Below are 19,210 nucleotides of genomic sequence, written 5' to 3'. Positions count from 1 at the left end.
TGTCGTAGATTGTTACCTGATTTGGAAAGTTTCAATCTCCCAACCTAGAGGGTGGTCATTCTAAGTATCGAAACCGAAAGCCCTGTGAATGTGAGACCACGTGTTAGTCGAAGACTGTTTGTCAGAATCAATCAGCAAAATTATAATATCACATATCTAGTGGCAACTCTATAGACTAAGCCGTGCCTTCAATTTGTGGTGGATATCTCGAGGTAATGGTTACCATTTTTAGTTTTTGCTTACAAGCTGATGGGACGATTGATGAAGTGATAGCAATGTTTGTTGGGTATGGATAATATTTCTTGGGCCTGTATGTTCTTCACACAGGTGATCAAGTTGACAATTTAGGGTTACTTCTACATCGCCATCACAACACAGATCCAAACTGGTCTCAACATTATATGCTTCTATTATCCTTCACGATTCTTCCTCTATCAGTATGAAAGTCTATTATCATAATTGTAAACATCTCAAGCATAACAAGTCGTACCCAGGATTCTATACCTACTGTCCTTGCTCGGTTCGCACCATTTTCAGCCCTCCTCGTTTAAAGGCATTCCACCGGACATTGATATCAATAATATTACAAACCATGTCATAAAATTCATCTCAAAACTCAATAATGGGCCCTTCGTACACACTCCTCGCTGTTATAACATAGTATACAACAGTGAGAAGCATAACTCCAGTGATTCCAACAGCACTATAATTCATCGTTGCCGCCGTGACCTCTGCGGTTGGTGGCCAAAAGCTGAAAAACACGGCTATAATCATGTATATAATAGCAATCACATTTACCACAATCCCAGGAATGCCTTTGAGATGGAATGGGCCCCAGACAAGTTTTGCGCCGGCCGTGTTGATGATATTTTCGTCCACTTCTGACTGGATCCCGGCGCTGTTGCGACTTCGATAATCGTCCATTTCCAAGATTCCACCAGTGCATCGTCGATAAAGCAGTAGAATGCAACATATCATATATGAGAGGTATAAACCAGAGGTTGACATCGATGTCAAGTCGTTGAAAGCTATTGGTGAACCTATTGGGATAAGCCCCAACAGGCAAGATACGACTGCGGTCAATATCACCGAGTTCACTGGTATATTTGTTCTCTCTGATATTTTACTCCAGATCTGCCAACCTGGAACGCCACGGTCACGAGAAAAAGCCCCTGAAGCCGGGGTTAGGAATAATCAGATTGAGAATTTGGTTGGTTGGGTTACTTACAAAATTGCCGGGAAGTTGTTGCCAATATGCCGGTTACGGCACAGATGCTCATAATGACCATGATGGTGGCCATCACGCAAGCTCCAGCTATGGAATTAGTTCCCTGATAGAATATTTCCATGAAAGGATATCCAGTTTTTGACTCGATTGCATCTTGAATGTTTCCGATGCAGAACAAAGTCGCAATCAGCATGGCAAATCCCATCACGCCATTTATCATGAGGCTAAGCATAATTGAGATCGGAATGACCTTTTGCGCATTCTTTGTTTCTTCCGCCATCTATTTTAACGTTAGACATCTCGATCTTTTTCCAAAACAGATTGAAGTCTTCTTAGGATAGACTCAGTGCTTGAGAACTCACGTGGACCGCGGCATCACCTCCAGCGAATGCAAATACCGCTCCCATCAAGCCAACAAGGGTGGAAATACCCTGTGAAGGCCAGTCGCCACTATTTACCCAGGTCCCAAATACTTCTATGGCATTGTCATGATTCGACATGTAAATCAATGGAATGATGATGGCAAAGAAACCCAGGATATGCAGCACCAGAATGAGGCCTTCAAATTTAGGCAGTAGAGAACCACCAATAACATTGATAGCCACACTGAAAACCACAATAGCCCAGTAGAATAGAGTCCCATGCCATGCGTGCGGTTCGTATTCCGGGCGTGTCAAGATGATCAGACCTTGTACCAATGTTCCGTTTAAGTAGCAACCCGTGGCAAAGGTAGCTTGCCAGCCAACAACAGTGAGCCAACCTAGTCATCCGAGCTCAGCATGTTGGTTTGGTTCCAGAGGTGTTTGAAGTTATTTACCTGTGACATAACTCGAGAATTTTGATACACTCCTCCCCGCGAGCATGGAGCACCAATGATACTGTCCACCAGTTGTAGGTGCCCTAAATCGGGTTAACAGAACGTCATTCCAGGTATTTCGCTTATAGGACATCAGATTGAAAGTTAAAGGTCGCATCTTACATTGAAACCATCTCCGAAACCGTAATAAACGTTGCTATCAACCCGGCCCACACAATCAAGAAGCCATACACCGCACCTGCGGGACCGCCACTATCACACCAAGTGCATCAGTGATCGTTCAAAGAAGCACTCGAACCATAAAGCTCCCTGTATATAGGTGTTTATAAATTCGGAATCTCACGTACTTTTGTAATGGTTGTAAGAATGTTCTGTGGTTGGAGATTAGCTTAGAAAGGAAAAAAGTTTGATGGCACGATACATACGTCAATTCTGCTTCCCAGGTGATCAAAATTGAGGTGCTGAAGCCAAGCACGGCCATAGACCCAAAGGTACGCTGTTTTATCAAAGAGTTAGATTATCGAATGTCTTCTTTTGCCAGTATGAAGGCATATTGTTCACTCACTTTCAAGACCTCGCGCTTGCCCAAACGAGCCAATTGGGCTTCATCTCGCTGCCTGGGGGTTCGAGGAGTTCCATTCTCTGTAGAAACAGAGTTATGGTTCTGTTTCTTCATTTGCAGAGCCTCCATGGTTGTACACTTAGGAAGGACTACAGCAGCGATATGCAAGGGTCAGGCAGAATGGTGAAAGTTGCCCTCAAGTCCTAAAAGTCTAGATATCAAAGGGAAAGTAATTCAAGAATGGAAAACATCTGGTTGCTGAGCTATGCAGACAGAAAGCGTAGTCCAAGTACAGCACGTGTTGATCCAGGAGAACAATCAACAACGGCTGCTGTCGGATATTTAGATCAATCTTGAAATCATTATTCTACATATTCTAGAAAACCGAATGAATCAGCTCCACAGTTACACGGTGGGAGTAACACAATATCCTAGCCTACCTGAACAACGTTTGTGCATACCCAATATTCAGCTCCCGTAGATATTTGATTGACGTAGGAATAACCTGGCAAAATCTCTGCAGCAGACCTCATGAGTAAGACCCAAGATTGGAATAAAACAAACAGAAAAAGAAAAAGAAATATATGCCAAGAATCAAGCAAAGAAAATGCCTAACCACAAGTTTGAATCTGGATTTTATGGAGATGATGCCTCTTTCCCAAAGCATGCGCTATGGATACTTTCTCCAAGCAGACGGACACAGGCGATTTTGCTATTCGGTCACTTTATCTTTTTTGTTTCTTTAAGTGTCCCTTCTTTCAAGTTCATATGTATGATATATCTCCGTCCAGCTTGCTTTGTGCCCTTTTCTGCCCAAGAAATTCCAAGGTTGCATCTTGATAGTTTCGTTGATCACTTGCAATAGTGGTCAGTCACTTTACATTTTACCCCATGTTGGAGAAGGACAGATCTTCAAGCATTTACATACATCTCAGGATACCTTTTACTATCTAACAATTTTGTTTCTTGACGTTTGCATTGATTGGTCAAAGTTTACTTTCATTCAAGCTTTTTTGTCTGGTGTCGGATCAGATACCGGTAGATGAGTTGCGGACAAAGATCGGTCCAGCCATCTACATCAGACGTGCAAACAAAGAAAAAAAGATTCGATGAACTCGGAGGAAGTAATCGCTGAACGCGGACTTGTTTCTTTATCAATTCTTTTCTTATTCTTTTTGTAGAAAAGGTATTCCGCCAGCTATTGTCCTATGGCATGCTTAAACATTGTAGTGTCATTCAGGGGGTTACAGACTAGTTCGGTAGAATTTCTTTGTTCCAAAAGAGCCACACTTGCGTGTTGTAACATCACTCTTTGATACGCGAGGATAGAATGTGAAGCAAGATTTAGTTTTCTTAAACAGAATTGTCAGATAATTTTATTCAAAGCTTTATGTCACTTGGCATCGATATGAACAAATATCGTCCATCTCCTCAGCCTCATGTTACTCTGATACTATTGAAAGAACCTTGGAACTATGTGTATTCGAGAAGGCGCTGTCTAGTCAATGAGATAACAATGAGCGGAGGCTCGCTGTTAGTATAATCCTAAGTTACATTGTAATTGCAATACACTGTCCGAAGAGAAATTACAATGTTGAAAACCGCCTATGATTTGTTATTAGTCGTCTCCTACAGATACAAAGAATGAAATGAAACCCTAATCCAGACCATGATAGAAAACATCAAACAGATTCTTCTGGATCTGTAGATTGAGCACGTCGACGTTCCTCAATCACCGTCCACGTCCTCGTTTCCCTGATAATACGTGATTCACTGGTTTCGCTGGCCCCATCCCAATCCGGCGCAGCACTCGGATTCGCGGTCACGACCGTTTTAACGTAAGGCATATTGTCGTTCCGTCTCCCACGTCCTGTAAGGCTACGTATTGCGAAAGATATGCCCTTGGAACCCAAATAGGAGCCGCTGGTACCGTCCTTTTTGGGGGGGCACTTTTTGATCGTTAGAGTGTCTAGTCGCATTCCTGATGACTGAAGACTCTCAAGGAACGGTTTGAATTGAGGGGAGCATGCAGTGACATTGCTCATACAAATGGCTATTTGGCTTGCAATGGTGGCAACCCAGCTTTTGTATGTGCTGTCATTAGCTGCGAAGGACATATTGAGAGTAGTGATGTGCACCACGATAGCAACGATAACACTAAATAAGACGATTAGCTGTCTAGATGATAGTTTGTGTCTCTGTTGTTCGTTGTACTCACAGTACTCGCATGCCAAATACAATAGCAAGACCCATTCTCATACTAAGTTTGGTGCGGATTCGTACGATGATGATCATAGTATAGATTACAATTCCCACATCGGTGACGATATCTCCTATACTGAAAAAGTCGTTCCATATTCTCTGTAAAACAGGCAAAAATGTTAGTCTTATCTCGTTGCCTCAACGTACAAACACCGTGGTATATGCAGATATCTCAAGATAAAAACTCACCTGATTAAAACAATTTTTATCCAGATAATTCCACGGCTCTGGAAGTTTGCACTGCAAAGCTCCTGAGATAAGGAAACTGATGGCCCATCCCCACGTAGCAAGCATAAGACCTTGGGCAACCTTATGATCCAAAGGGACTGCCGTAATGCTTTTCACAAACATTATGAATGATGTCTTGGAGAGAGTCATCGTCATAATGATAAGTTCGTGCTGGGCATATGTGCATTTCTGGATTAAATCTATTTGATCTTCGCTTAAAGTCTTTATATGTCGACCATAGCCGTTCATACCGGCGATGGATACACAAATGACTTGGCCAATATCAAAAATCTGTGTAGCAATACATGATCAATTCTAGTTTCTCTGTACAGATAATGTAAGCGGAGAGACTGCTGTTCATGAACGTACCGCAGAAAGAATCATAATATAGTCATCTTTGTGAAGCTTGCGAAAGATCCATATTTTGGTTCCAAGTCGAATCAAAACGGCGATGATGACAACGACCAGCAGAAACCATGTCATCACATCGACCACGGGGGTCCGGAGATCTCCTAGAAATCGTGTACCCATGTCCTTGTATGTATGTCGAGGACGCTATACCATTGCAAATTTCAGGTTCCGTCTTAACAATTATCTGGGAAGTAGCAGGTAAACATATCAGTAAAATATGAGCTACACGTTCAACAGTCAAAGCCCTAAATATCAGGAACAAGACTGTATTGTTAAACATATTCAATAATATACAATGAACTCCTATCAAAATATCCGTGACTTGGCCAGATAATGTGCCCCCGCTCCAATCAGGAACCAGTGATCTTAGCATTCAAAGTCATCCTTTGTATTTGTTTTGATTCCTGCTTTGTTGCTCCATTGTTATCGACCCTGTCATTTTGTCCCGATTCCCCGAAGACGCTGCTCTCGCATCGCAATATCTCAGGGTTGCGTGAGGACAATGCCACGAGCTACACGGATACTCATATCCAGCGATGTATCCTGACTGGCTAGCATAGATCGAGTATACTAATTCGAGGGGAAATGAAAGAAAAGGTTCTCCACAAGGAACTAATAGTAAGATATATGTGCAAACTATATCAAAATGTGGGGAAGTATAAGCATGAATGTACGTGGTGTCTCTTTATTCTTTGTTCGATGTCCTTAGAATCAATCATGCGAGTATATCCCCGGGGGCCCTTCTACCGGAAAATCAGATTCGCCCAAAGAAGCAATTATTAGATCACTCCAAGACTGCCTAATGCGGACACATCAATTTTTCCTTCACTCCTCTGCTTTGTCTGCAATTAATCATTTGCAATGCTATTGGGAATCAATAACAGCAAAGCCACGCATATAAACAATAGTTTGAATCATACCCTCCAGTCTGCCACCAGTGCTACTGTCGTTGACTGTCTAGACCTTTCGGTTCTCTATGACCCCTGTATGCAGTACAACAATACAGATTTCTCGGTGGCTGAAATGACTAGGATTACTACCTTAATTCAATGCCCTATCTCATCGGGGCTACAATCTTTCCGTATAGTCGCCTGTTTCTCTCAGACGAGTCATTGGATATGTCAATAATGTCTATAATCCGGTATATCAATTGACTAGATAGCTAGGAAATCGTCTAAACATACTTTCTTTCGCACAACAATACTAAAGTAGGCTTTGAGTATGCAATACACGTTCAGTATCATCGAATGTAGCATGCTTATGTACCTGATATTGATTCATGTGTGGTTGCGGCGATTTCTTTCCTTCCTCAGTTATCCCAGGGTCTAACTGTTTCACCTTCAACAAATTTACCTCCCACTGGCCGCCACATTGGCACGAAGTCCATGGGAAGTATCACTTTCTCCATCTTCTCCCACTCTGCTCTCTGTTCTGCGTTATATGACGCCGGCATGACAGGAGAGATATTGTTCATGCCGTGAGGAATGAATCCCAGCTTTTCGTAAACTGGCTTTCCATGTTCAGATGCATCGAGCCAGGTCCCCAGACCGAGTTCATCGGCGCGGTTGAGGCCCCAGTTCAGAAAAAGATTGGCGACTCCTTTCCGTCTGTGCTCGAGCACAGTGAATGCAATGTTGAGAACTATTGAAACAAGTGCATACATATTAGCTACCTAACATGAAAGAAAAAAGCATTTTACACACAGAAGAAAGGAAGTCATTCTTACAGGCATGAGGTCCTTGACCCATGGTCATTCTTGGTCTGTCAAGGGCATGCATAGCCGCCGTTGCAAATGTTCTCGCTGGTCCTTCGGGATACCAAACAGCTTCTTCAGTGGCAGGATCATGATCCGAGCCTGGCTTTGGAACAAACGGGTTTCTTTGGAAGAAAAACCACTTTGCCCCTCCAACTACTGTGCCTTTGGTATCTTCGTCGTCAGCATGATAAGTGATTTTCAACCAGATAAGTTCCGGGTATGAGTCCTTGTATTCCTCGCGTTGCATTTCGATGGCTGCGAGTAAACTGGCCTCACGGTCATTGTTGAGAATGGGGAAGAAGTTGCGCAATATGCCTTGATAAGGCCGTTCAAAGGAGTCCCAAAGGGTTGCTACCAATTCTGGCATGTCCGCATCTTGAGCGACTTCAATCTTGTATCCCATCTTGTGTTTATGATTGATGCTTCGTCCGGATCAAGTAATTCGAATCTGAAATTCGGAGGGGTGAAGTATTCACTGAAGTATTATGTACCCCACTACCAAGCCATTTGATGTTCTATAAACAAAGGAATCGGTGGGGCCAATATATCGCTTATCAACTAGCAGTCAATATGCCTCTGATGGCCTGTCAATTCTAACTGGTTGAGTCGAGTAGCTCTCAAAGAACCGAGTATTCGAGTACAGACCCCATAGCTAGGTAACTTCGGAAAATCCAGCTTTGTATGTATGAATCCAATTTTTCAAAATCACTGTCAAAATGTAAAGCATTGTCGTGATGATCATGATCATTAAAGAATAAAGAAAGCCTGCATGCATCAAACCTCTAGTCATGACGATCCACAATTTGGTGCTGACAGCCCTCGGAGCCTCAAACCATCAGACTCAAAGCCTGAGCTGGCCATAGCTCTTGGGGCGAATAATTACTCGTGTTCGTTGGTCATGCCTCAATTTCGAAAGGGCCTGCTCAGACAATTTTGACGTAGATTCTGTTATAGTCTCTAAGTAGTACAACACAAGCCATGTCCCTTATCGTGATGCATGTGCATGTGCATGTGCATAATACATTTACGGTACTCGGAATACACGAACTGACAACAGGAACAGGGCCTTCATCGCTGAATGGACCTGTGGTACAAGTCCAGACAAAGAAGGCCCCGCCAGCCAAAGCTTCTCTCGACGCGCAGTTCGCCATGCTCGCCATCATCGCAGTCTACACTGTGGAAATATACCACTCGCGGTATGGGACTTGCGGTATCCAGATTCTATTACGGTCTCTTGGAATTAGTGGCTGATATCATTGTCATGTTTGCCAGCACCGAGAAGGCGGCCGTGTGGTTTTCGGGCGTGGTGTAGATTGTGATGGCTGGTGTTTGGGTGCATATGCCTGTTGAGACTCGATGTGTTGCGACTGATTAATCTTACCTATGTGGGATTGAGCTGGAATGAGTAGCAGTGTGTCTGATGGCAATGAGTAATTAGAAGATGGTTGATGAAAAGAAGTGAAGATGGCAGATCGGGTGGGGGAGCGGATTGTCGCTTAACGATAGTTAGTACCTTAGGTAGTCTTATCTAACTGAATAAATAAATGGTTAAATCTCGGCGTTTCGGCCGACCCAACAGCAACAGATGTAAATAAACGTGCAGAACCCCTCGATTGAGTAGGAAAATATAGGACAAAATGCAGAAATTCACGATTACAGAGGTACCTGTGAATCCATTGAGTCTGTTCTATGTGCTCACCACTAACGACGTACCATCCAGCCATTCCTCGATTCCAAATGCGGGCTTTCCGAGGGGCCTTTCTATGAAGAAGCCACTAATACATTGCGCTTCATCGACATTGTCAAAAAGCATGTCTGGTGGGTTGATTTGAACAAGGGGGCGTCCTCCGCAAAGAAGATTGAATACGATATTTCTTTCGGGTAAGGCAGGCATTCCACGCATTTTAATTCTGCATTTGCTAAATGAGCCTGCTAGTGTTACAGCAAATCTCGCCTCGTCAACGGATTCATTCCTCTTTGGCGGGAAGCATGGCATTGGCATCGCAAAACGCGATAGCAGTAAATACAAATACATCAACCGCTTCTGGAATGAGACTGAGATCGCCAACAACTATGAGACGATTATGCGTGCCAATGACGGCGCCATTGATAGCCAGGGCCGTTTCTGGGTTGGCGCAATGAACGACCCAGCTTATACAAATGGGAAATTTGATCCTGTCGGTACGTTCCTCCTATCCACTTACATGTGATTCATGATTAGTTTGATGGCTTATGGGTATAGGCATCCTCTTCCGTCTCGACACAGACGGCACATTGCATCGCGTCCTTGAAAACGTCACCATCCCCAATGGCATTTCATTCAGCCTGGACAACAAAACCATGTACTGGACCGACACTCCCACGGGTAACATCTATGCATTCGACTATGATGTTTCGACAGGAAACATCTCTAATCAGCGCGTCTTTTGGCATAGCGATCTAGGTGGTCCGGATGGTCATGCGATGGATGTGGAGGGGAATTTGTGGGTTGCTCTTTGGGGAGGTTGGAAGGTTGTTAGGGTTTCTCCCGAAGGTAAAGTGACTGCTGAGATTGAGGTGCCGACCAGATGTCCTACTGTAAGCCCCCCACTCCCCCCTTTTCCTTCATCTGACATGATATTATAACTAATTCTTTTTCTAGGCTGTTGTATTTGTTGGCGAGGATGTCTACATTACGAGTGAACAAGACCCGGATGCTGACAAGTATCCTGAGTCGGGGAAATGGCACGGAGGAGTGTTCAAGTGTCATGTTGGAATCAAAGGAAGGAAATTGTATGATTCTAAGATTGCATCTCTTTAATCTGATGAATGATTGGATATGATTTAAGTATATACACAATATATAGGCATGGTCAGATATAAATATTCACTCATATTTTCCAGGGCTGGCAGTCATTACAACTTCCGAACCACTTCATACACAGCCTCAACATATTGCTGCGATTGAGGGCTTCCTATCACGCCCTCGCCCATCTTATTCATAACATAAGTAATCGTCAACTTCCTCTCCGTATCAACAATTACAAACGAACCACCCCATCCAAACCAAAAGAACACCCGTCCCTCCGGGATAAAAGGCGTAGTAGCAGGATTCGGCAATCCAAACCCAATTCCCCAACGCAAGGGTGCAAAAACAGCCAAATCAGGACCATCAGCCTGGACTTCAAAGATCCTATCAATCGTTTTGGGTGACAGGAGACTCTCCTCGCCGCCCAAAGCCAATGGAGCGAAAATCTTGTTTAGAGCTCGAGCATTCGTTACGCCGTTGATGGCACCGATTTCAGCTTTTCGAAACACAGCAGTGTTGGGATAGCTCGCGCTGGCCATTCCTATGCCAAGCGTCTTCACAGGAATACTCTGCGGATCAAGCTGTGCGAATGCAGCTGGGTCTGCCGGCGGAGGAGGAATAATCTCCGCAAGACGATGCCATTCAGACTCCGGCGCCCCAAGACTGAAATCTGCATCTCGTGGACGCGCGATTTCGTCTTTGACAAAGTCTCGAAGCGATTTGCCGGAGACGCGGCGCACGATTTCGCCGACTAGATGGCCGTAGTTGATGGCGTGGTAGCCCGATGCCGTACCTGGTTCCCACCACGGTGCCTGGGCAGCGAGACGGGCAGTTGATTTTTCTAGGTCGTAGATATCGGAATATGTGAATGGTTGGTCCCAGCCGGAGACGCCCGAGGTATGGGACAGGACATGGCGGACAAGCACTTTTTCCTTCCCATTGGCAGCGAACTCGGGCCAGTACTTCGCAACTGGCGCGTCAAGGTCCAACAAGCCGCGGTCAACGAGGATCAGAGCAGCCAACGCGGTGACATTTTTGGTTGTGGACCAGACATTGACGATGGTATCTTCGGTCCAGGGACGGGTGCGTTTCTCATCGGCATAGCCACCCCAGATATCGACGACGGGTTTGCCGTCGAGGTTGACGTATATGGCAGCGCCGGTTTCCTCGCCGTCGTCAAGATTCTTTTGCATAATTTCCTTGAGAGATTTGAATGCGTCTGTAGTGGTGCCCTGTACTACTGCCATGATTTATGTGCGGGTACCTAGGTAGGTGAAAATGGATACACAACTAGAAGGTTTGCAGTGGGAATATGGATGGTGGACAAATCTCGAATAATTCGAGATGAATAAGACTAGTTATAGAAATGGGTAATCGAAGGATACATATATAACTATCTCAGCTATGTTGGACTGGATTACCAATGTCAACACGGAATTCCGAAACAAGGATGCCTGGAGATCTCACATGGACAGATTGTTTAGCTCGTTCCAGCTGAGCTCTATGATAGTCCCGCCTTAGGCAATGCCTCGATGTACACAGTACAAATGATCATTTCTCGCGGATGGGCACATATATGCGACGAGCAGCTAATGCCTATTACGTGGTTATAAGGGCTAAAGTGAGAAAGATGAGGGGTAAAAGGCTGGGCAAATGTTGGGGGGATTAGGGCGATAGTATCAGATACCTAGGTAGGCTAGACGAAATGCATACTGACATATATGTTCTACAACATTGAGACATCAATTGATACCTAGGTTTGTTCAAATGTTGAATGCTGATCATTTGAGACGACCAGGGGTTGCTGTTCGGTACCGATCCCATGCTTCGATTATAAAACTTAGGCATAGTTAACTAGTTACTGAGCGTGAGAGTTATATAAATTCCGCAACGGTCCGTAGGTAAATGCAAGATCAAGATCCAGAAAGTAAACCTCCCCAGATTAATGTTCAAGATCAACCTTAGACCAACCAATTGACCCCCAAAATGCCAACATATAAAATAACACCCGCGATGTTCCCCGACAACAAACGAGGCGACTGGTCACAGCTCTCTTCGTAGGTTACACGGCGGCCCTCGGCCTCGATCTCACCTTCAAGCTACCAAGCTACCAAGGTACCAGACCGAACTCGACTCCTTACCGGGGGAAGTACCACCCAGAACCCTTGTCGCCCGTGATGATATCATGATACCAATCAGCTAATCGGCTTCTTCGCCCTCCCTCCTTCATCCAACCGACCGGCCGGAAAGGTATTATTGTGAAATGAAAAGATTAGGTATTATCTCTCTCTCCCCGCCCGCCCGCGGAACTGGGATTGCGGTTGGAGCGTTGATTTTTTTTTTCGTTTCGATATACAGACACATATGTATTGTATAGATTTCGTTGTCAATCTCTAGAATGGATATCATCCATCGTAGATGGGAATAGAATACTCACTCACAGTTGCACGGCAGAGCCAATCATCGCGTCCAATTGCATCTTGATTTACATCCAATAGCAACGCCCAATTGACCAGCTTCAAGTGCGCAAGACCTGTGGCTAAGCTTCCAATTAATCCGGGGTAAGGAATGTGATGGCAATCCCCGGACTCAATCGAAAAGCTCTATGTACCAGACGTTTGATGCTACGCAGTGGACGCGCTACCGGGTAGAAGGAACAAATAAATATACGGCTATGATCTTTCAGCTCCTATCGACTCCATATATACAGGACAGGACGATCGGAGAGAAGAACTCAAGCAAAGAATTGACAAAGGAAAGGATGAAATAAATATGATGAGTGATGCTAAATAAGTAGTACACAATGATAATACACCCACGGCCAAAATCGGTAGTCCAACTTTTGGGAATTTTGTCGTGCCTTTTTTTTTGGTAGTTTGCAAAGCAAGAGAAATCAACATCAATGAGACCAGATTCTATTTGTCTCTTTCCTCTTTCTTCTCCTTCTATCCAAAACAAGACATTCACCACCTCTATACCTCTAGTAATGTAACAGAAAAATATTTTCTCTCTATATGGATAAGAAAAAAAAGCAGGTAGGAAAAAGAAAATAGATGGTTCGATCCAAAAAGTTTTCTCCGGTCTCAATGATCATGAGGGTATCGATCTGGCAATAGGATCCCAAACCACACAAGGTGTTCGTGATGTAGCTGGAAAAGTATCGAATCGAAAGATTGTCGGCATGGTCAAATTCGCATCAAGTTGGTCATCGATTATCGGTATTCCGTTTTTTGGATTTCAAGAAAAAATGTGGCGTGTAAAAAACGGCGGGTCTACAAGACCCTCAAGACGTCGGTAGTGAAATAGTTTACAAGAACTTGGCCATCATGGCAATCATGAGATCGAAAAGACCGATGGCCTCAACGAAAGCGAAACCCAAAATGGCGTAGGCGAAGAGCTGACCACGGAGAGAGGGGTTGCGGGCAACGGAGTGCAAGAGAGCAGCGAAGACGAGACCGATACCGGTACCGGCACCAGCAAGACCAATGGCAGCAGAACCCATACCAATGTTCTGGGAGACCTCAACGAGGGCGTTGGCGATCTCAGAGGAGTAACCACGGCGAGCCTGGGCCTGGAAAGCCTGGCGAGCGACGGCGGCAGGGATGGTGCGCTTAGGAGCCTGGAAAGCAGTGCGCTGGACAGCGTTGGTGAAGGTACGCTTGGGGACAGCAGCGAACTGGCTGCGGACGGCCGAGCGAGCGACGCTAGAAGAGGCCATGGTGGCCATTCGGTTGGCGAACATCTTGGAGGCCATTGTGTATATGTGTGTGTGAGAAGAGAAGTGAATCTCTGAATGTAATTGAGGATAGAGAGAGAGAAAGGAAGGATGGAATTCGAGGTATGGAGATTGGAAGGAGAGAGAAGAGGAGGAGAAAGAGAGGAAGAGTGTTTTTTGTTGATGACGAGAAAAAATTAGAGCGGTTTTTTCGCCTTGGCTGGCAGCGGAAGAAAAAGGGAAGGGAAGGGCAGGGGGAAGGGGTCAGCACCAGAGCGACCTCCTTTCCCTTCTGGGTGCTTTTTTGTTCCTGTGGTGGGAGGAACTGGGAAAAATACACGGTGGGTCGTGAATTTACACGCAGTTACGCGGCGACGACCAGCAAACGGTGTTACGGATTACAGCATCAGTGTCTCGTCGGGTCGATTCGGGTATTGCACCAAGAATCAGTATGAGCACGTATTATGAGCGTACGGTGATTACGATCAGAGCCGTCGTAGCAGTACTATGGTAGATTTGCAGTGTACGGAGCAGTCTGGATTAATGGGGCTGTGGGCGACGGATCCAGCAAGAGGGAGGCGCGAAGCTATACGCCGGGACAATTGAGTGCTTATTTCAATTGCTCGAGGAGAGCTCAATTGAAGCTGTCTGGCTTCCTCTACAGGTTGTTTCCATTCCCTATGTATTGATTGTCCATCCACCATGCAGTCATTCCTCTCGAGGCTGAGTGCGAGTGCGTGGCAACGAGATCGCAAAGGCAAAATTTTTCTACGTCAGATACGAGTCTCCCAGTTCGGAAACGAGCTATGGGGGCCCTGTCCAATAGCGTGAGCTACAGTGGATCCAGTGGACACTCAAACTGCACCAAAACAGAGGTTGACCCTTGGCAAGATCCACTGCATCCAGCTCCGGACAACCAATAGGAAGGGCAAATTGAGCCACTTCTGACGATGGCCAACGGGATCGTTCAGGTCGGACCGGATCGGGAGAGATTATCCACCAAGCAGCTCCTTTTGATTGGGAGAAATGGACATAATGTCCCCGCCGGGATTCCGAGTGACCCACGGAAGCCCTTTGTTTCGGCTGCAAAGAGGCTGCACTATGTGGGCGGTAATCTTACCGTACAAACTTACCGACTCCTTGCTCTTCCATCTTCCATGTTGCAAATTGATTCTGGGCTGCTGCTGCATAAGACACAGCTCAAACTCACTTTGCAATATGCGCATTGCAGGATACATCATAGAGATTGTACCTGCGTGAGCTTGCTTTGCTATGAGTATGGTCATTCATAAAGGGAACAGAGTAACCGGCAGTGTGAGCAGATTCCTGGACGTCGCCAGGGTGACCTCAATCACCTCACGGCTGCGTCGGCTTGTGGATCCCGTCCACCGAGCTCATAACTTGGACTCTTGAAGCAGCCAGTAGAGCAAAGACCTGCGGGTTTTGCGGATACGTGGTATTGTACACAGTATTTCACGTATCGTTACGTCCCTTGAAATACTCCAGTCCTGGACGCTAGAAAATGCAGATTTTGGCGCCAAAAAAATTCGTCCCGACGATGACCTCGGCCTATTTAACCCGACGCTTTCCCTCACGGCACCCATCAACAAGGTCTGGAAATTTTACAAAACACTTCGACTCTGGTCTCTACTGAGCTTCTGCTCTCTGATGAATTGCCGTAGGGTGGTTGCGTGGAAAAAGCGTGCATTTTCACCCAGGAACTTGAGTTCGCAGCCTTCCGGACCCCCGGTGATCACATCGGGCAAGTCCCGAGTCTGTCATTGATTGCCTTATCGTCATGTCCACGCTAATCCTGTCGGGGGTTTACCGCGTTAACAACGACCCTGGCCATCACATGACTATATGCCGAAGATCGATGCATGTCTCCCCGGCCGACCGATCTGATTTTTGAAGATTTGTGTCGTGGAATTTTCGTAGTAAAATTATGATGCGTAGAATGTGGGATGGAGGTGAGGATGCTTCCAGCAGCGAGGAGCCATTCGACCAATCCCTTTGGAATCAAACCCTCCTAGAGCCGGGCGTGGAAACAAGAAAATCCAAAAAAGTGGGCTTATGATACGGCTATGGACAATTTAGACGGAAGCTACGTATGTTTGATACGTATTTCTCCGCGTCGGTAATATTACCAAAAATTGGCGTCGAGATGACTGCAGATCTGGTAACACAATACACATGGTCTGTAATCATGGTAATTTTGCCTCGGTAATATTCCTCACCCTGCTGTTTGGAGCTTCCCCGAAAAAGTGAGGATAGGGCTCAGGGCTCAGGGCTCAGGGCAAGGGTTGCTTGATCGGCCAAAAGGTCCAGGTAAACTTGGTATCCCTCTCGCATTGTGATGCAAGGACTGTCTTAACACTTAAATCGCCGAGACATGAAAATTTTACCTTGCAGACCTCAATCTCCGCGTCCTTGTGTTGAAAGATACCTAGTGGGTGCTGATAATATGTAGATTTGCATACTCTCACCAGGAATGGCTAGGTACGATTCGTGCAAAGCTGTATTTTTTGCATGAGCTAGCTGGATGCCTTGGCAAGTGGTCGCCTTAACAAATCTTGAGCATCCGGTGCCGTGAAAAGGAAGAAGCAGACTCAATTGGTATTTAGTAGGCAGCATGATGTCCGAGACTTCCAATCCATAGCCAAGAAGGGTACAGGCTTTCGACCTCAATCACTATATTTAGCTACCTACACGGGTCTACAGCACGAATTCTGGGAGATAGTGTATCGACGATGCTTCTCGGGACAGTGTTTGAGGAGAAATTCAGGAGATTGACTGGTCGTAGCCTTTAGTTAGGCCCGGCCCCGTCGGAGGGCAGAATCTGCGACGTGGCGAACAGACTTGGCATATGTATACACGAATCGTGGCTCATCCATTGTTCACGAGTATGTTGCAATCGGACGATTGCTAGCCAAATGTCCATGAATAGTGGAAGAATAGGCCCTATATTCAAGGCATTAAACATCCATCGGACGACGCAACATACATTCAAGCATCCATCTTGGGGGAGACTGAAGGCTCGGAAGGCTTTGAGGCTTGAGTAGGCTGCCAAATTCACTGAATGGCCAATCAAACCTGTCACGGAGGCCCGAGGAAGCTTAGTCAGTCGCAAGATTAGCTGTGATTGGGCTGTGGACTCAAAATCCCGATCAGCCGCCTACCTAGATCGCCCCTGGCCGTGCAGTCTGGCAACCAATCAGACCACCGATGCGTGGCTAGCCCCCAGGCGAAAGTGCCTCCATAACCAACCAGAAAGCACATAACTACGGAGTATTCCGTATACGGAGCATGGTAAGCTCCACACTACTGAAGAGGGGAACCACGTTGAAAAGTGGATGGAAAGAGGCGAAATCGTCTACTCTGTAGACGCCTGAAATGTCCAAATTCGGGGCCCCTAGTTGCTCGAACTAGCCTGCTTTGGTGGCTATCGATCTCTTTTTTTTTGCTGTCTTACGACCTATTCTTATATATTCTTGCTGCCTTCTTGAATATATGTTCTCTCTATATTTTTTTTTGGTTTCATGTCTTTATAATGACTGCATCTGAATAGTGCATCGACTTGAAAAGGCCCAATGACAACGCTCATGCTCCTCTCGCCGCCACGATATTCGTCTTCGCTTTGATCGCCACCTGAAAGGCCAAGCTTCTTGAAAAGGGGCGGATTGACGCTGGACTACTTGTTTAATCCACATGGAGGATCCCATATTCCTCTAATTTATTCTTATTTCCTGTTTTAATTAACTATCCTATCTATTTTTGACCATATACTTTTGATCGTGCCCCCGACCTTTTTCCTCAATCGACGTTGTTGGACGTTATCGAGCCGGCTTGTCAAAACTCAAACAACACGACGACGGTATCCTTCGCCGCCGTGATGCGCAAACAGTTTAAGCGATATTTTGCTGCAGCGGTGGGACTGTTCTTTATATTGGCCATATATTTCCGAGATTCATGGTATAATTCATCGGGTGATAGGGCGATTGCCCAAATGCGTCTCTGTACGACCTCTCTCCACATTTGACTTGTCCGACCATCTTTCCTCGACGATCCCCCGCATCCTACATTCTTCCTTCATATGCGCATGCCGCAACTGTTTAAATTTTCGTGAGTATTATTATGACTAATGTGCGAATTTTCTTACAGCTATGAAACAACCTCCTCCTACAGATCCGAATACCACAGCCCGCGCAAACGCCGCGCTTATTTCCCTTGTCCGCAACTCAGAGCTCAATGGCATAATTTCGTCGATGCGATATATGGAAAACTCGTTCAATTCCAAGTTCAACTATCCATGGGTCTTTTTCAACGATGTCCCATTCACGCAAGAATTTATGGATAAGACACAGGCGGAGACAAACGCACCATGTACATATGGTCAGCTTTCTCTGGTTAGGTCGTCGGTCGAGAAGGAAGAGCTAACATTGTATAGAACTCATACCCAAGGAGCACTGGGACGTGCCAGATTGGATTGACCAGACTCGGATGGAGAAGGCTTTTAAAGAAATGGCCAACAACGGAGTTATGCACGCGACTCAATTGAGTTACCATAAAATGTGTAGATGGTACTCGGGCTTCTTTTTTCGGCATCCTGCACTGGATAAATATAAGTACTACTGGCGCGTGGAACCTAATGTCAAGTACGTTGTTTGCGAGCTGTTTATGTTTACCCTTGCATCTGCTAACTGGTTTGTCGTGCGACAGGTACTTCTGCGATATCGACTACGACGTCTTTCAGTTCATGGCTCAAAATAACAAAACCTACGGCTTCACTATAAATATCTACGACGACCCCAAATCCATACCCACCCTTTGGCCGGCAACAACGGCCTTCGTCGAAGAACACCCCAACTACGCCCTCAGCCCAGACGAAAACTCCTATTACTGGCTAACGGATTCCGTTTTGCGTCCCGATCATACCAAAGCAGCCAATGGCTACAGCACATGCCATTTCTGGAGCAATTTTGAGATTGGCGACCTTGATTTCTGGCGCTCGCAAACATATCTCGACTACTTTGACTATCTCGATCAAACGGGCAATTTCTTCTATGAACGCTGGGGCGACGCACCCGTCCACAGCGTTGCGCTGGGCCTTTTTGCGGCTAATGAGCAGATTCATTGGTTCCGCGATATTGGCTATCAGCACAGTGTCTTCAGCAACTGTCCCAATAGCGACAAATGTCATGGATGTCAAGCGAATAAGCTGACACCACTGACATACTGGTTGAACGGCGAGGATTGCCGCGTCAATTGGTTCAAGCAAGTGTGCGAAAGTAGTCGCAACAAAGGACCTGTGAATGAGGAAATGTGTGGATTGCATGGATATGGCTGGTCGGGGCGTTAATTAATAATATAGAATTTTTCGAGGCGTTATGTGTACTAATTCGGTTCATGAGGATACCATTGAGGTTGAGTTTTTTTATGTATA

The 19,210-nt window shown here is 45.6% G+C and overlaps 7 protein-coding genes across 7 annotated transcripts; 2 read left to right on the top strand and 5 right to left on the bottom strand.

The window, feature by feature from the left end:
* Nucleotides 1–609: 609 nt before the first annotated feature.
* On the bottom strand, nt 610–2,736 carry EYB26_007967 (uncharacterized protein; the record flags this gene model as incomplete). Its single annotated transcript, XM_054267226.1, has 8 exons — nt 610–1,172; nt 1,229–1,508; nt 1,591–1,988; nt 2,046–2,128; nt 2,208–2,297; nt 2,393–2,416; nt 2,471–2,541; nt 2,611–2,736. The coding sequence occupies 8 exons, from the start codon at nt 2,734–2,736 to the stop codon at nt 610–612; spliced, it is 1,635 nt and encodes a 544-aa protein (XP_054123201.1).
* Nucleotides 2,737–4,289: 1,553 nt separating this feature from the next.
* On the bottom strand, nt 4,290–5,628 carry EYB26_007966 (uncharacterized protein; the record flags this gene model as incomplete). Its single annotated transcript, XM_054267225.1, has 4 exons — nt 4,290–4,764; nt 4,826–4,968; nt 5,059–5,388; nt 5,467–5,628. The coding sequence occupies 4 exons, from the start codon at nt 5,626–5,628 to the stop codon at nt 4,290–4,292; spliced, it is 1,110 nt and encodes a 369-aa protein (XP_054123200.1).
* A 1,189-nt stretch (nt 5,629–6,817) lies between these two features.
* Nucleotides 6,818–7,667, bottom strand: EYB26_007965 (uncharacterized protein; the record flags this gene model as incomplete). Its single annotated transcript, XM_054267224.1, has 2 exons — nt 6,818–7,149; nt 7,235–7,667. 2 exons carry the CDS (start codon nt 7,665–7,667, stop codon nt 6,818–6,820), a joined length of 765 nt encoding a protein of 254 aa, XP_054123199.1.
* A 1,234-nt stretch (nt 7,668–8,901) lies between these two features.
* Nucleotides 8,902–10,064, top strand: EYB26_007964 (uncharacterized protein; the record flags this gene model as incomplete). Its single annotated transcript, XM_054267223.1, has 5 exons — nt 8,902–8,925; nt 8,985–9,145; nt 9,201–9,445; nt 9,507–9,841; nt 9,906–10,064. The coding sequence occupies 5 exons, from the start codon at nt 8,902–8,904 to the stop codon at nt 10,062–10,064; spliced, it is 924 nt and encodes a 307-aa protein (XP_054123198.1).
* Nucleotides 10,065–10,159: 95 nt separating this feature from the next.
* Nucleotides 10,160–11,299, bottom strand: EYB26_007963 (uncharacterized protein; the record flags this gene model as incomplete). The annotated part of the gene is made up of 1 exon (XM_054267222.1): nt 10,160–11,299. The coding sequence occupies one exon, from the start codon at nt 11,297–11,299 to the stop codon at nt 10,160–10,162; it is 1,140 nt and encodes a 379-aa protein (XP_054123197.1).
* A 2,060-nt stretch (nt 11,300–13,359) lies between these two features.
* Nucleotides 13,360–13,806, bottom strand: EYB26_007962 (uncharacterized protein; the record flags this gene model as incomplete). The annotated part of the gene is made up of 1 exon (XM_054267221.1): nt 13,360–13,806. One exon carries the CDS (start codon nt 13,804–13,806, stop codon nt 13,360–13,362), a length of 447 nt encoding a protein of 148 aa, XP_054123196.1.
* Nucleotides 13,807–17,659: 3,853 nt separating this feature from the next.
* On the top strand, nt 17,660–19,126 carry EYB26_007961 (uncharacterized protein; the record flags this gene model as incomplete). The annotated part of the gene is made up of 4 exons (XM_054267220.1): nt 17,660–17,783; nt 17,929–18,159; nt 18,215–18,422; nt 18,487–19,126. The coding sequence occupies 4 exons, from the start codon at nt 17,660–17,662 to the stop codon at nt 19,124–19,126; spliced, it is 1,203 nt and encodes a 400-aa protein (XP_054123195.1).
* Between the last annotated feature and the right edge of the window lie 84 nt (nt 19,127–19,210).

This window comes from Talaromyces marneffei, chromosome 6, assembly GCF_009556855.1.
Source record: "Talaromyces marneffei chromosome 6, complete sequence".
NCBI lineage: Eukaryota > Fungi > Ascomycota > Eurotiomycetes > Eurotiales > Trichocomaceae > Talaromyces > Talaromyces marneffei.
This window is presented reverse-complemented; position numbering and strand designations above follow the sequence as displayed.